Source organism: Equus asinus, chromosome 20 (assembly GCF_041296235.1).
Source record: "Equus asinus isolate D_3611 breed Donkey chromosome 20, EquAss-T2T_v2, whole genome shotgun sequence".
Classification (NCBI taxonomy): domain Eukaryota; kingdom Metazoa; phylum Chordata; class Mammalia; order Perissodactyla; family Equidae; genus Equus; species Equus asinus.
In genome coordinates, this window is record NC_091809.1 from 95,905,503 (window position 1) to 95,918,964 (window position 13,462).

A 13,462-nucleotide genomic window follows, 5' to 3' on the forward strand; every position below is an offset into this window, starting at 1 on the left:
ATATTGTGCCAGAAAGCAGGGCGGGAGCAAGGCTTGGTGAGACAGGGCGAAGAGTTCCAACTTCATTCTAGGTATAATTGGAGCCACTAGAGTATTATTAAGTCAGAGAGTGACACCTCACTTACGATTTCCAAAGATCTGCAAGCCTTGGCATGGAGAATGGATGGGGCAGGGTGGGTGGGAGTGGAGGCAGGGGGGCCAGGTGGGAGCCTGTGGCTCAGGTAGGAGATGAGGAGCCTGCACCAGGGCTGGGAGCAGCGGAGATGGATCTGCCGATGGACTGAATGTGAGCAAAAGACAGGATTCAAGGGCCACTCCCAGATTTTGACTTGAGTGACTGGATGAAAGGTGCAGTCACTTCTGGAGTCGTCTTGAGGCGGAGAAGATTTCAGGGAAGATGCAGGTTTGTGGAGAAAATGAAGAGTGCTGTTTTGGACCTGGAGGGACCTGTAGGGTTAGATGTCTTGTGCAGGTATCAAGCAAGCGGTAGAATAGGTAAGTCTGACGTTTCTGGGAGGCAGGGCTGGAGGTGGTGATCTGGAGGCCAATGACATACAGAGGCTCTTCAAGCCAAGGGAGCTGATAAGTCACTTCTGGAGTAAGAATATCTTCTTAGAGAGAAAGAAGAGCTGGGCCTGGGCGAGAGCCCCAGGGCATTTGAACAGTCAGTGGGCAAGCAGAGGAGGAGCTAGCGACACCCACCGGAAGGAGAGAAACCAAGAAAGGGTAGGTTGTGGAAGCTGAGATAAGAAAGTGTTTTAAGAAGGAAGGTATGGTTCACTGTGTCAGGTAAGAATGGAGATGCACCCTCGGGATCTTCCAACAGGAGGATCATTGTTAACTTCGACAACCGTAGTCTCAGTGGAGTGATGGGGCAGAAACCTGATCGGAGTAGGTGTGGAGAGAATGTAAGAGGAGAAAAGGGAGACTGCAGTGTAGACAGCCAGTTCATCAGGTCTGGAGCAGGCAGACTCTGGTAATGAGGCCTGGGAACGGACATTTTAGCAAGTCCCAGGGGCAATTTGGATGCACACAAGCCACTGCAGCGGAGTGCCCTTAGCAGTTACTGAGATGGAAACCAGAGCCCAGAGAAGGCAAGGCCCTTGCTCTAGGTCACACAGTATTCTAGGCCTCAGTTAGGCAGGACTGTGTCCATTGTAAGAGGCAGAAACCCAACTCAAACTAGCTTGAGTAGCAAAGGCAAATACAAGGCAAATACATTGGTTTGTCCAACTGGGAAGTCCAAAGTGGTCCTCTCTCCTGGCAAGGTTGGAGCCAGAGACTCAAACAGCTGCTCTCCGTTCCTGCTCCTCTGCCTGTCGGATTTACAACCATCCTCAGAGAGGCTGTCTCCACGTGTGGGACTCTTGACTACTGAGGGCCTCAGCCCACCTCCACAAATTCATGGCCATATGGCAAGAGCTCAAGGTAGACCTCCAACTGATGCTACTCACTTGCATGCCCACCTCCAGGACTAACTGGTGGACAGGACTGGGATGGCATGATGGGCAGGCTTGGGCACTGTGATGGATGAGGGGCAGCAACCTAGTGGAAAGATGCATGCTGGACTTAGAGAGAGGAAACAGATCTATTCACGAAGCTGTCACCGCCCAACAGGTTTTGTGCTTTCCCACCCCAGGACTGTGCTCGTGCTGTCTCTGCTGCTAGGACTTCCTGCTTCCACTTCTCTGCTACTTGGATTTCTGCCAGTTGTTTAAGGCCCGGGTTAAATACCCTCCTTAGTAGTCTTTGCTCTTCCCATCCATTCCCAGGGGAGGAAAGTGGTATTTAGCTGCCTGAAGTTCTAGGACCAGGTCCCTAATGATGAGCTCATTCTACTCCAAGAGCTTAGGAGTCATGGTCAGGGATGGGTGAAGGTGAGGACCAGCCTTCACGTGAGCACTTCACTGTGCGTCCGCTGGCTTCTTTCTCCTGCTCTGATCCATGCCTGTATTCATGTGCTAGGGCTGCCAGAAGGTACCAGAGACCGGGAGGCATAAACAACAGAGGTTTATTTTCTCACAGTTCTGGAGGTTGGAAGTCCGAGATCAAGGTATCAGCAGGGTTGGTTCCTTCTCAGGGCCGTGAGTAAGGATCTGTTCCTGGCCCCTCTCCTTGGCTTGTTGATGGCCATCTTCATGTTCACGTGGCATTTTTCTTCTATGTGGTCTGTGCTCAAATGTCCTCTTCTGGTAAGGACACCAGTGATGTTGTGTTAGGGCCCACCCTAATGACCTCAGTTTAACTTAACAAACTCTTTAAAGACCCTATCTCTAAATGCAGTCACATTCTGAGGTACTAGGCGTTAGGACTTCATATGAACTTGGAGGGGACACAGTTCCGCCCATAACAAGCCCGCGGCTGGGCACTGGGTGCCGGGATAACTAAACCACTGCGCTTGCCCCAGGACCCCGTGGCCTGCTGGAGCAGAGATGGGCAGGGCACAGTGTGGATGTAGGGGGTGAATGGCAGGGCTCCTCGCTCACCTGCTTTCTCCTTCCTTCTTCCAGCTCCGATGCCGAGTTGGACTGTGGCGGCAGTGAGGCCTCCAGAGCAGAGCCCTGTGATGAGAGACCCTGGCAGCTGGAACACCCACCCCTACCGAAGCCCCTCACCCAGCACAGCTCCCTGAAGGAGGCCCTGACCAGGGCAGTCTCTCCACACCACCCTGAGGAGCCTAGAGCCGTGCACAGTGAGCAGAGAGCGTCTGGGCCCGAGACAGGCTTGCTTAATCCTGGGACATGGGAAGGGAGTAGAGAACCCCACAGCCAGCTTTTCCTCATGGAGGGTCAGGTGACAGTAGGTCTAGTCCTCAGACTCAGAGGCAGTGGGGCTAGGACCGTTGGGGACTGGGGTACAAGTTGAGGTGAGGGGACTGGACCTAGGCTTGGCCCTTTCTATGAGAAGCTTTGGCATCTCAAGTGGGAAGGTGGCAGAGGGGCCTGGCTGGCTGTTTTGTGTCACAGGCAGGCAGAGATAAGAGGGCCCCAGGACCATCTTGCCTGGAGCAATCTCTCCTGTGAATATCTCCTTGGGTGCCCCCTCTGGCATTCCATAGCCCAGGAAGAATGGAAGGCGGGCTCAGCTGCTGTTGGACCACATGTGGCCCCGGGCAGCACAGTTTCCCTGGGGCCACCTGGGCCAGCACAGGGCCATTCCCTGTGCTTAGGGCTGATGGAAACCACTAAAACTACCAACACGATAGTAAATGCACTTTCACTGAGTGCCTGTAACGGCCAGGACTTTTCCACTACGTGGCTCCATTTCATCCTCAGGATGACCCTGAGAGGTAAGTGGCGTGAAGCCCATTTTACAGGTAAGCAAATGAGCTGAGCGCCTTCCCGAGGTCTCATAGCTAGTAAGCACTGTGGTCCGGTGCTGAATGCCTTCATGCCCTAAGAAGTAGTTGTCCTTAGCAGCCCAGCTTGTTTTAATACGGGTGGCCATGAATCGAGTGTTTTGATTTAGTCAACAGCCCCTTGTGACCCCTGGCTGGGAAGAAATAGGCTACAGAAACTCTCCACCATCAGGACCAATAGCCTTCGCTGCCCATGAGAGCTGGAGGTCGCCTTGTCCTGCACCGCCCTCTGGTGGCCTGGAGCAGAATTTCCACCTAAATGTAGAAACCTCAGGAGTGATGGTTTCTCAGGAAGACCAGGGCTGGGGCCGAATCCTGGAAACTCTGTATTTACCCTCCCATGTGAGCCTTTTTTAAAAAAGACAAATTGTCATCAAAACGTATTTGCTAGGTACCATTTGTGGTGCCGTCCAGAAAGGCTGAGCTCATTGTGCTGTGTTGTGCTGGGCCCAGCTGAGTCCACCTGCCTCTGTCTGGGTCCTGCTTGGCCTGGGCACCCCACCTCGTCTCCCTGGGCTTCAGCCTCCCCATTTATAAATACGAGGCCTGCCTGCCTTTCATCCCTTTCCTCCATTTCTCCTCTCTCCTCACTTGCCAGGGGATTTTAGGCAACCTACAAGAAAGACAAAACAAAATTGTATGTCTGTATATGTGTATATATATGTGTGTGTGTGTGTGTCTACATATATATATAATAAAGCCTCAAGACTAGGGTTAACCAAACCAGTTCAGGAGGTATAGACTCCAGAGAGGAGGACCATGGTCCTAAACAGGTACGCTAGTGGAATCACAGATTTGATTCTGAATTTTCTGGCAGCCAGAGTTAAAAATGAAACAGATTATGATTCTCACTGTTCACAAGGGAAAAATATATGGGTCTGCAACCCAGGTCCCAGAGTAGGTACCACTTTTCCTAATGCTTCATTCTGTAGAAATTTTCCAGCTCGTGTCCAATAGATGCTATCGAGAACAACCGCTGTGCAGAAAATGCAGCCCTGGTTTTCCTGAGGCTGTTTCGTGCAGCCTCTCTTGCTGGCCAGTGAGGGCATGACAGCAAAACGTGAGCAACGAGAGCTGTTCTCCCCCAAGGATGGGGTTGGAGTGAGAGAAAAAGGCAGTGTGGCCAAAGCATTCTGTTTCTGAGAGTCCAGTTTAGTTCCAGAATAAAATATAGACTAGACAGAGAAGTGGATAGATTGCACGACTTTCAAGCGATCTTCTGTCGATTTTGTCTTCATCCGTCATGGTTTTGGTCATCAGGCAGGCCACACTGCAAGGTTAGAATCTCTGGCCTAGTTAAGTGTTGTGTTTTGTGTTGATGGTTATGGGGAGTCCATCCCTTTCCCGGATAATGTAGGCTTGACATCATGTTGTGGGAGTTATGGAACTTCATGAATCACAATTTTCACCTGGATAAATGGCTCATAGGTGAGCCGAGGGAATGCCAGACGAGACCAGGACATTGCTTTAAAAAGTCTCTGGGTTTGTACACCCATGCTCACAGCTGCATTATTCACAATTGCCAGAGGGAAAAATGACCCAGTTGTCCAGCAATGGGTGAATGGATAAAATCATGGTATATCCACACCATGGAATGTTATTCAGCCTTACAAAGGAATGAAACTCTGACATATGCCACAACATGGATGAGCCTCAAAGTCGTTAAGCTAAGTGAAATAAGCCAGGCACAAAAGGACAAGTATTGTATAATTCCACTTCTCTGAGGCACCTAGAGTTGTCCAAGTCATAGAGACAGAACGTAGAATGTCAGTTGCCAGGGACTGGGGGACGAGGGTGGATGGCGAATTATTGTTTAAGAGGTACAGAGGTTCCGTGTGTGATGAGGAAAAAGTTCTGGAGATGGATGGTGTGATGGTTGCACAACAATGTGAATGTACTTAATGCCACTGAACTCTACACTTAAAAATGATTAAAATGACAATGTTTATGTTATATACACTTTGCCACAATTTCAAAAAAGGCTCTGGGACTTCCATAGCTCCTCCAGGAACCTATCACCTCCTCGAAGTTCTTTAGCATAGAGCATGCCCGAGATGATGGTCTGAAAGAGAACTGAAGCCCTGTGTCATCGAGGCCACAGAAGATGCTCAGCAATGCTCCACTAAAACACCTTATTCTGTGGTTCTTAAAAAATCTTGTTTAAAAGGCAGATTCCTGGCTTCCCACCCTCAGAGATTCAAGTTGAATGGGTCTGTAGTAGGGCCGAGTGCCTGCATATTATGTGAGCGCCCCAGTGCGTCCATGCAGGAGGCCCTATCCTACACTCTGGGAATCACGGAAGAGCAGCTTCCCAGAGGCCTGCCTGGAGGACTTAGCTGTCAAATGCATGCCCAAGCAACTCAACGAATCGGTCTATTGCACTGGGTTCTTGGACACAATCCAGTTAGAGTTAGGAGGCCAATCTACCCCCAAATTATTCTGGTTTAGAAAAATTGGTATTTATCCATTTTTTTTCTGGCAATAATTTGATAACGGGATGGTCCAATGGCCTATGGAGGACACTGCTAGTTTGTAACAATAAAACGATATCATCAGCACCCTATGGCACAATACTCACCCTCTTGCTCCTTCTGCTCCATTAAAATAAAAATAAATAAATAAAATAGATACACAATATAAGCTAAAAGGGATGGAACGAGTCCTGCTTTATGCTGCTCATAATTACGGGATGAAATTATTACTACCCACCCTATTGTTCCTATTGTGATAGAAATGTGTGCATGTATGCCCTATAAACACCAGTGATGGAAAATTCTCATGAATTTTAGCCGTTTCTAATAAGTTCAATCCCGCAAAGTTGAAAGCTGGAGAGAGGCAATAAGAGCTTTAAGCATTCTTGTATGTTTCTTGAGAAATTTCTCCAGTAGGTGACTAAGAGGTTAGCTGTGGTCAGTAGGATGTGGCTGTGCTGGAGGCCTGCTTTCTCCCTACGCAAAGCATCCAGCCTGGAAATCCCCCACCTGCACTTGGTGGGGGTGGTGGGCCTAAACTGTGGGTAGACGGTTCAGCCTGTGATGGGGAGGTGGGGAGGCTGTGCCCTGCGCCCGTCCCAACCCATGGGCTTGATTATGACAGCAGGCCTGTGGGACGGGAACCCACCAGATAGAGCAGGCTCAGAGTGTCTAGAAATGGAGGGAGGGTGGGAGGGGAGCTAAGGAGCCGAAGATCTTGTCTTGAGGAAAGGAAGCCCCCAGGTAGTGGTTGACACCTGTGCACCCTAGCTGGCTGGTAAGAGCTGACGCCCAGTTCTGAGCACTGTCAGGGGGTAGAATCCAGGGCTTTCTACAGAGAGAGAGAGGGCTGGGCCAGACTGAGCCTTGAATTCAGAGAGGCCTGAATTCAAACCTCCCTGCCCCCTTCTTCCTCACCCACATCACTCCCATGGGCTTTCCTTCCTTCGTCGCCTCCTGGTCCCACCTGTGCGAGCATTCAGGTGTGCATCGCCCCCATTCTTTCTCTTGGCTGTGAGGGAACCCCCGCAGGGACCTGGAGCCTGAGGCCATACCTGGGGGCCCAGTATGGGAATGGGGTACATTTGCATCCCACTGCACACTCTCATGCCCTAAATGGCCAAGACCCGTTTTCTTCTGCATGTGATATTCATTTTGCTTGGCTAATTCTCAAGGCCCAGCTGGGCAGAGGGTCTTCAGTACGTAGTCCACACTGTCCTGCAAATGTGTTTCCATTGGAACTAGGCTAAGAGGAGGGGTCGTGACAATGGATTGTCCAGAGGTTTAGTTAAAACTGGCTCCCAAAGGGTTTTCAGGGCTCCAAGGGGAAGAGGAGCGAGGGTAGGGCTGTGTGCGGCTTCCGGGCTCCAATGAGAGCAGCTCGGCTTATCTATTACAAGTGGGAGACACTGATGTGAGTCTTCAGCTTTGAAGAACTGCTCTGCTAAAAACAAACAAATGTGTGTACATGCATGTATGTAAACATGTGTGCATATATATATTTATTAATGATGAGTCAGAATGATGGCTCATAATTTGAGGCATTTTCTGAGAGAGGGCAGCACCTGTCCCATAGCAGGGTCTCAATAATTATTTGATGAATGAATGAATGAATGGAAATTTAGAGGGGTGTATTGTAGGCACACGGTAGTGTGTAATCATTAGTCTATTACCTTTTGGTAAATGGGCCTTAGGAGAAAACGCCCTATTTATTCTACACATTTAACAGACTCCCCCCTCCCCTGCCCCTTTCTTTCTTCCATCACAGCTCTACAAAGGGCCAGTAGCTTCCAGTCCTCAACTCCCAGCAAATCCCAGAGCTGGAGAAGAAAATTCCAGTCGAGTGAGTCATGAGCTCTCTGGGGGTGGGGGTGGGGGTGGGAGTGGGCAGCCACCTCTGGTAAAGCTCAGGGGCAGCTGTTCCGCTTCCTTACGTGTCCCCTCTGACCTGACCTCCTGCGTGTGGGACGCAAGGAAAGAAATACTAGGTTGACTCTGTTTCGGCTGCTGATAGAGGAAGCATTTTCCAAAGGATCCGGGAACTTCCCCTTCCCCTCAGCTCCCCACTCCCGAGTCACAGATCCTTAGAACTCTACAGCTGCACCTGGAAGAGCCTCCTCAATCATCGGCTCCAAGCTTTTTGAAACACAGATGAGCAAACTGAGGCCCAGGAGCTCTGTATGTTTTGAGTTGGGATGAAGGCATCAGTTTAATGACCTCATGCAATCATGGGCTAAGCAATGAAGGAAGCCAAACGCGTGGGCACATACACACACTGCCCTGCTCCTTTTTCTGAGCAGGCCTTGGTCCCTGCATCCCAGAGGAGAACAAGGCTGGGTGAGACCCAGGGCCTGCCGCAGATGCCAAGACAGCCGGCTCCCACTAGGGGGCGCAGTGAGCATGCGCGCAGATACCTAGCGTCCCAGGGCTGGCCACATTCCTGGCTGGGCAGCGGGTACAGGGCGGGGATTCCCTCCCTGATCCTGAGAGAGGGGTATGGACTCGTCATGGGATTCCAAGTCCATTGCTGCCTTCCACCTCCCCCTGCCCCAACACTCCCTCTCTGGGTCTTGCTCTAGGAGAGGTGGACCCAGGAAAGCCTTGGGTTAGACAAGGGTTTCTAAAAAGAGCCATTGTTGCAGTTGGAACAGAGCACTCCTTTGATTGACTCCTTCCTTCTGAGTCAACGCTGACTCCTGGCCAGTGAGTCATTCTCCTGGCAACCCCCAGACGTGAGGCCCCGCCTCACTCGGGTCAGGCTGGGACAATGGGCACCTCTGAGCTGGACCAGGGCTGCACACCTGGGCAGGCCACTTCACCTGGGGACAGCCTGAAATGACTCTTGAATCATCTTGCAGCCCCAGGCAGTGAGAGCCAGGGGAAGGAGGGAATTAGCATTTACCAAAGGTCTGGGCCAGGCCTTTTCCACGTGTCAGTCATCTTGTCATCTCATTCACTCCCCTGCTTCAACCTCTCCACAGGGGACAGGAATTCCACTTCTTGGGTGGGTCTGTCTGGGTGCAGAGTCCATCCAGTGCTTCCAGCCAGCCTTACCAAGTGCCACCAGTACGTGGGGCTCAGCCTTGCCCTCAAGAAGCTCCCAGTCTGGGGTGAGAGCAGGATGTCTGGCCAGGGACCCTCACAGCAGGGTCAGGGATGCTGGAGGAGGCTCAGGAGAGAGGAGACTGCTAACAGGCAGCATGGTTTCTGGGACCCCGGCTGTGTCTTTAGTTATCCCAGGAGTAGCAGGTGTTGGTTCTCACGCATATCTAAAAGCTGGTCTGAGGGCAGACCTTGAGTTCAAATCATTTCTATGGGCCTAGTGCCTCACATGGGCCCGGCCCAGAGGAGGCACCCAGTCCTTGCTCGCTTGCCAAATGAATGAACGAACAAACCAACAGACCAAGGAAGAAGCTGACTGGACTGAGCGCGGGAACAAATGGAATGCACAGGTCAGGCCTGCGCAGGCTGCCGCCTCTAGAGAGCGCTCCAAGACCTTGGGAGGATTTCAGGCCTACCTGAGCTCCAAATTCTGGAAAGCAGTTCCCTGGAATCCCAGTCTTTGTGAAAACCCCCAGAGCTGAAAGCCACCAGAGCCATCTTTTCGGTCATCTTCATTTTGCCCAAAAGGAAACCCAAACGGGCAAGGCTGGTCCTGCAGTGGGGAGCAGAATACGGGGCACCATCTCCTCTGTCCATTCACGGCCCCATCAAGGCTGGTTCTGGCCCCAGTGCCAGGTGAGAGGGCAGAGGGGGCTATGTAACTGCCATCGGCACCCTCCCCAGCTGACCATGCTCACTGGAATGACATCTAGGATCATGGGGAAAGGTCACCGTTGCCAGAGGGCTCAGAGACGAGGCCCCTGACTCAGGTGGGATGTGGTGCCGCGGTCCAGGCCTTGGTCTGCTCATCAACCCTCTTTGCACAAAGGGGCCCAAAGGGACAGGGCGCTTAGGACCCAGGCCCCTGCAGAGGGCAGGGCAGCCCTGGCTGGGCCATGTCAAGGTAGTAAGGAAAACAAGAAAGGACCAATAGAGCGGGATCTGAGTTGGTGAATGAGTCATCCCTGGGCCCACGAGTTAGAGAAATCCTGGCTAGGCTGGGTGTGCAGCCCCCTGTGGAATGGGTCAGCAGTTCAGCAGTGCCTTCAGTGGACACCATTTGTGTGCTTGGGAGGATACAAAGGGGAATGGAATTAATTTTTATTTAGCCCATAGCATTTACGTTGCGGCCTGCCCAGGCGCCTCTCTTTATCCTGCTTTATTGCTTGGCCCTCCCCTGAAGTAGCACTAGATTTCCCATTTTCTGGCTGAGGAAACTGAGGGGTTAGGTCACTTGCTCCGTGTGGGGCAGCTGCTGTGGGTGTGCAGGAGGTGGGGTTCCAGGCTGCCCTTACCATCCCCTGAGGGAACCCAAAGACATCAGCGGCCACAGGCAGGTGAGCTTTCCCGTCATCTCAGCTCGGCTCAGGCCTCAACCTCCCCTTCCGGGCAGCACCCCCTCCTCGCAGTGGCTTGACTGGCAGGTGTTTTGTCTCCCACATCTCCTCACACCGTCCCCGAGTTCTCCTGAAGACCACGGGTGAGGAACAGAGACCCCGCTAACTGGGGATGGGGGGGCTAGAGAAAAAAGAGAGGGAGCAGCTCCCAGGTCATGACCTTGTGAAGCCCAAGGCTTTCCTGTCAGCCTTGTCCCTGGCTCAGTGTCAGAAGGTTCCCGGAGGGCTCCTCGGGGGAACAGAAAAGCAGTCTGTTGAGCGGAGGGGACTCTGAGACAAGTTCAGGAGTTTGACTCCGGAGGTGGCAGAGAGAGGAGAGTGAGGGGGCTGGCGAGGAAGAGGAGGAGAAGGAATTTGGCAGGAATTTGGCAAGCCCAGGACAGGAAGCAAGGCAACGACTGACTCACAACTTTTGCCTTTTTAGGCTCGAACCATCTAATTGTGGGCTGAGATGGGGGTTTGGGTGACAGGCGGGCTGGCCAGCCACATCCCCCACATCAGCTCCTGGCAGCCAGTGGCCTTTCTTCTCAGCAGCTCCTTCCTGCCACCCTCGGATCTGTTCCCCTGAGTTACCTTTTCCCTCTGAAGCATTTGAGGGCTTCCTCGGGGAGCTCATCAGCCACATGTGCCATCTTTCATGGTGGCCATCTCTTCAGAGCCCAGGACTGGGATACACTCTCTGACATGCTTGTCTTTGTGTAGGAGGAAAGCGGGACAGAATACTGATCCCCCTGTGTAAAGGGGTCTCGAAGGAACTCTTCTGGGGGTGGGGCTTGTGTTTGGCCTGGCCTGGGTGGGTCCCTGAGGAGGAGCCTCTCACTCAAAGCTTTGGGGAAACTGAGGCCAGAGGAATGTGTTAAGACACGAGCTGAAATCCGAAGGCTGGACACCTTGGAGGGAAATCAGAATGGGTTGGCTGAGCGGCCGGAAGCAGGGGTCAGGGAGTCAGACAGGAGCCGGTGGTTAGACAGTGGTCCTGGGCAGGGTCTGGGGAACAGCCTCTGTGTGCTGGGAGGGATCCCGGGAGAGCCAGCTGGGCTGAAGGGTCACACACGGAATGGGCAAGTCGGAAAGGGAGCATGGCATTTTCTGAATCCCTTTGTGGATAGATTGTCTGAAATGGTCCAATATGAAGCAAAATGCCTGCGATTTTAGAGTTCAGGTTCCTGGGGGTGTCTGTGTGCGCATGCGTGTGCACATGCGTGCACTCGTGAGAGACAGAAGGAGATTGCTCTCCCAGCCACCACCATCAGCATTCCACTGTAGCTACTAACTGATTTCAGCGTCCACCACTCAAACTCAGGCTCGTCCTCTGAGCCCCGGCCACACTCCTTTCCCATGTCACTCTGAGCACATACACTGCATGTCGTTTATTCCCTGACCAACAGGAGCTTGGCACAGACCCCACTCCATATGCTTCAAGTGCCTCGATACTCATCATAACCTCCTCCCCTGTAAAACCTCAACCAGCCCATCTTGTCTGAGAGCCCCGTAGCGCACAGGTGAGAAGGAAGAGCCGCTTCATTGGTGGTGACTGCTTGTCCTGTCCACACCCGCCACTAAGGGTCCGCATCTTGTGGGCAGAGGCCTCAGAAGCTTGATGGACTGGGTGATTTAATGTGGCCCCAGACCCCAACCACGATGGCTTTAGGGGACACGTTAGAGGGAGATGTCCATTTCTAATAAACGCCCTGGAGGTTCTCTGTTGCATCTCTCAGGAAATTTCTCATATGAGTGTGAAACACAAGGGCTCTCAGACTTTTCAGCCCAGGACCTCCTTTCCCCCAGGAGCCCGCCACTCCCAATACCCGTTCCCACTGGGGCCCTTGAATCAGTTTCCGACACCTTCCTCCCCCTGCCTTTGGTTTTAGAGTTGGAGCTTCACTGAAAACCTCCCCTTTTCATGATAAACTAAGGTAATAATAGGTTTGTAATGGAGAACATGTGCTTTCCATGGTAGGTTTGACTCCAGTGAACAACAAAAGAACTACGTCACCTCCAAAGGAATCTCCTCCTTCTCTGTTTTCTTCCTCGTTGTCTTCTCCTTCATCTTCCCTGCCATCTTCTTCAGCCGTCATCCCAGGGAATGCTCGAGATGGTTCCCCCCCATCTCAGGTGAGTGCCCCTCAGGGCCCTGGGCAGGTGTTAGGAAGGTGGGCTTCCTGTCCTCCGCCCACTTCCACACCGAACTCTGGTTCTTAGCACTCTTAGGTCACCCCAAGTGCAAAGCTGGGGCCAGAGAGATGCTCTGTCAAGAGTCCAGCACGGACCTTCTTCATGTGTCCTTTTCGTGAAAGCTCATCCTGCTGCCTCTCAGCCACCCCTGAGGCCCCAGCCACTCGCTTCCTCCCTCCCTCAGCAAACTTTATGGGGTACAGACTCTGGGCAGGACTGTGGGGTGCAGAGGTGCTAGGACATGTGCTCTGCCCTTAAGGACCTCACGGAGGACGTTGAGGAGCTGCAGCCGAAGGAGGGCAGGCCCAGAACTCAGAGTGCCTTTGGTGGCAGCTGAGAGCCTTGGAAGCACAGCCCCCTTGAATAGAACATGGCATCAGGAGATCTGCCGGGTTGGACTGTTGCCTTCAGAATGAGTTGATCAAGCCTCTGTTACCTGCCAGGCCCTGTTCTAGGCCCTGGCAAGTAGAGTGCACAAGACAGAAAAGTGCTCGCTCCCATGAAGCTGCCACCCATGACCTGCCCTTGGGCTCCCAAGCCCTCTGCAGGGCACAGCCGCTCCTTCTAGAGTCCACTCAGTTCTTCCTTTGCCAAGGGCTGACTTCCTGCATGCTAGAAATGGCTACTTTCTCAACGGTGTGAGGCATGAGTCAGGTTTAGAAGGGTCGTTGGAATGTCCTAAAAGCCATCCTTCTGCCACCACAGCTCCAGCCCAGAAAGGTAACTGTCTCTCCTTACCTTAACAGTCTCCAAGGAAGAAGCCTTGGTTTCTTAGTTGTTGGAGAAACATACCTGTGGGTGGAATATACCCATTACTAGGGACGATGGCTGAGCCAGCCACAGGGGACCTGTCCTTCCCATGTGCCTGGCCACCCACAGGGCCAGGACAGCCCTGCCTCACTGGCCTCAGGCCATGTCAATTCCTTTGCCTTCTCTTCTGGCTTCCTACCCACCTAATC

At 52.5% G+C, this 13,462-nt stretch overlaps 1 protein-coding gene across 4 annotated transcripts in view; it reads left to right on the forward strand.

Annotated features, from left to right (window-relative positions):
- The window catches only part of MICAL2 (microtubule associated monooxygenase, calponin and LIM domain containing 2), a 229,247-nt gene that overhangs the window by 160,615 nt on the left and 55,170 nt on the right, over positions 1-13,462 (forward strand). For all 4 annotated transcript variants that reach the window (XM_070491125.1, XM_070491126.1, XM_070491127.1 and 1 more), the window contains 3 exons: positions 2,511-2,692; positions 7,598-7,672; positions 12,289-12,443. In XM_070491125.1, coding sequence (XP_070347226.1) covers positions 2,511-2,692; positions 7,598-7,672; positions 12,289-12,443 — 412 coding nt within the window. The remainder of the gene's footprint in view (positions 1-2,510; positions 2,693-7,597; positions 7,673-12,288; positions 12,444-13,462) is intronic.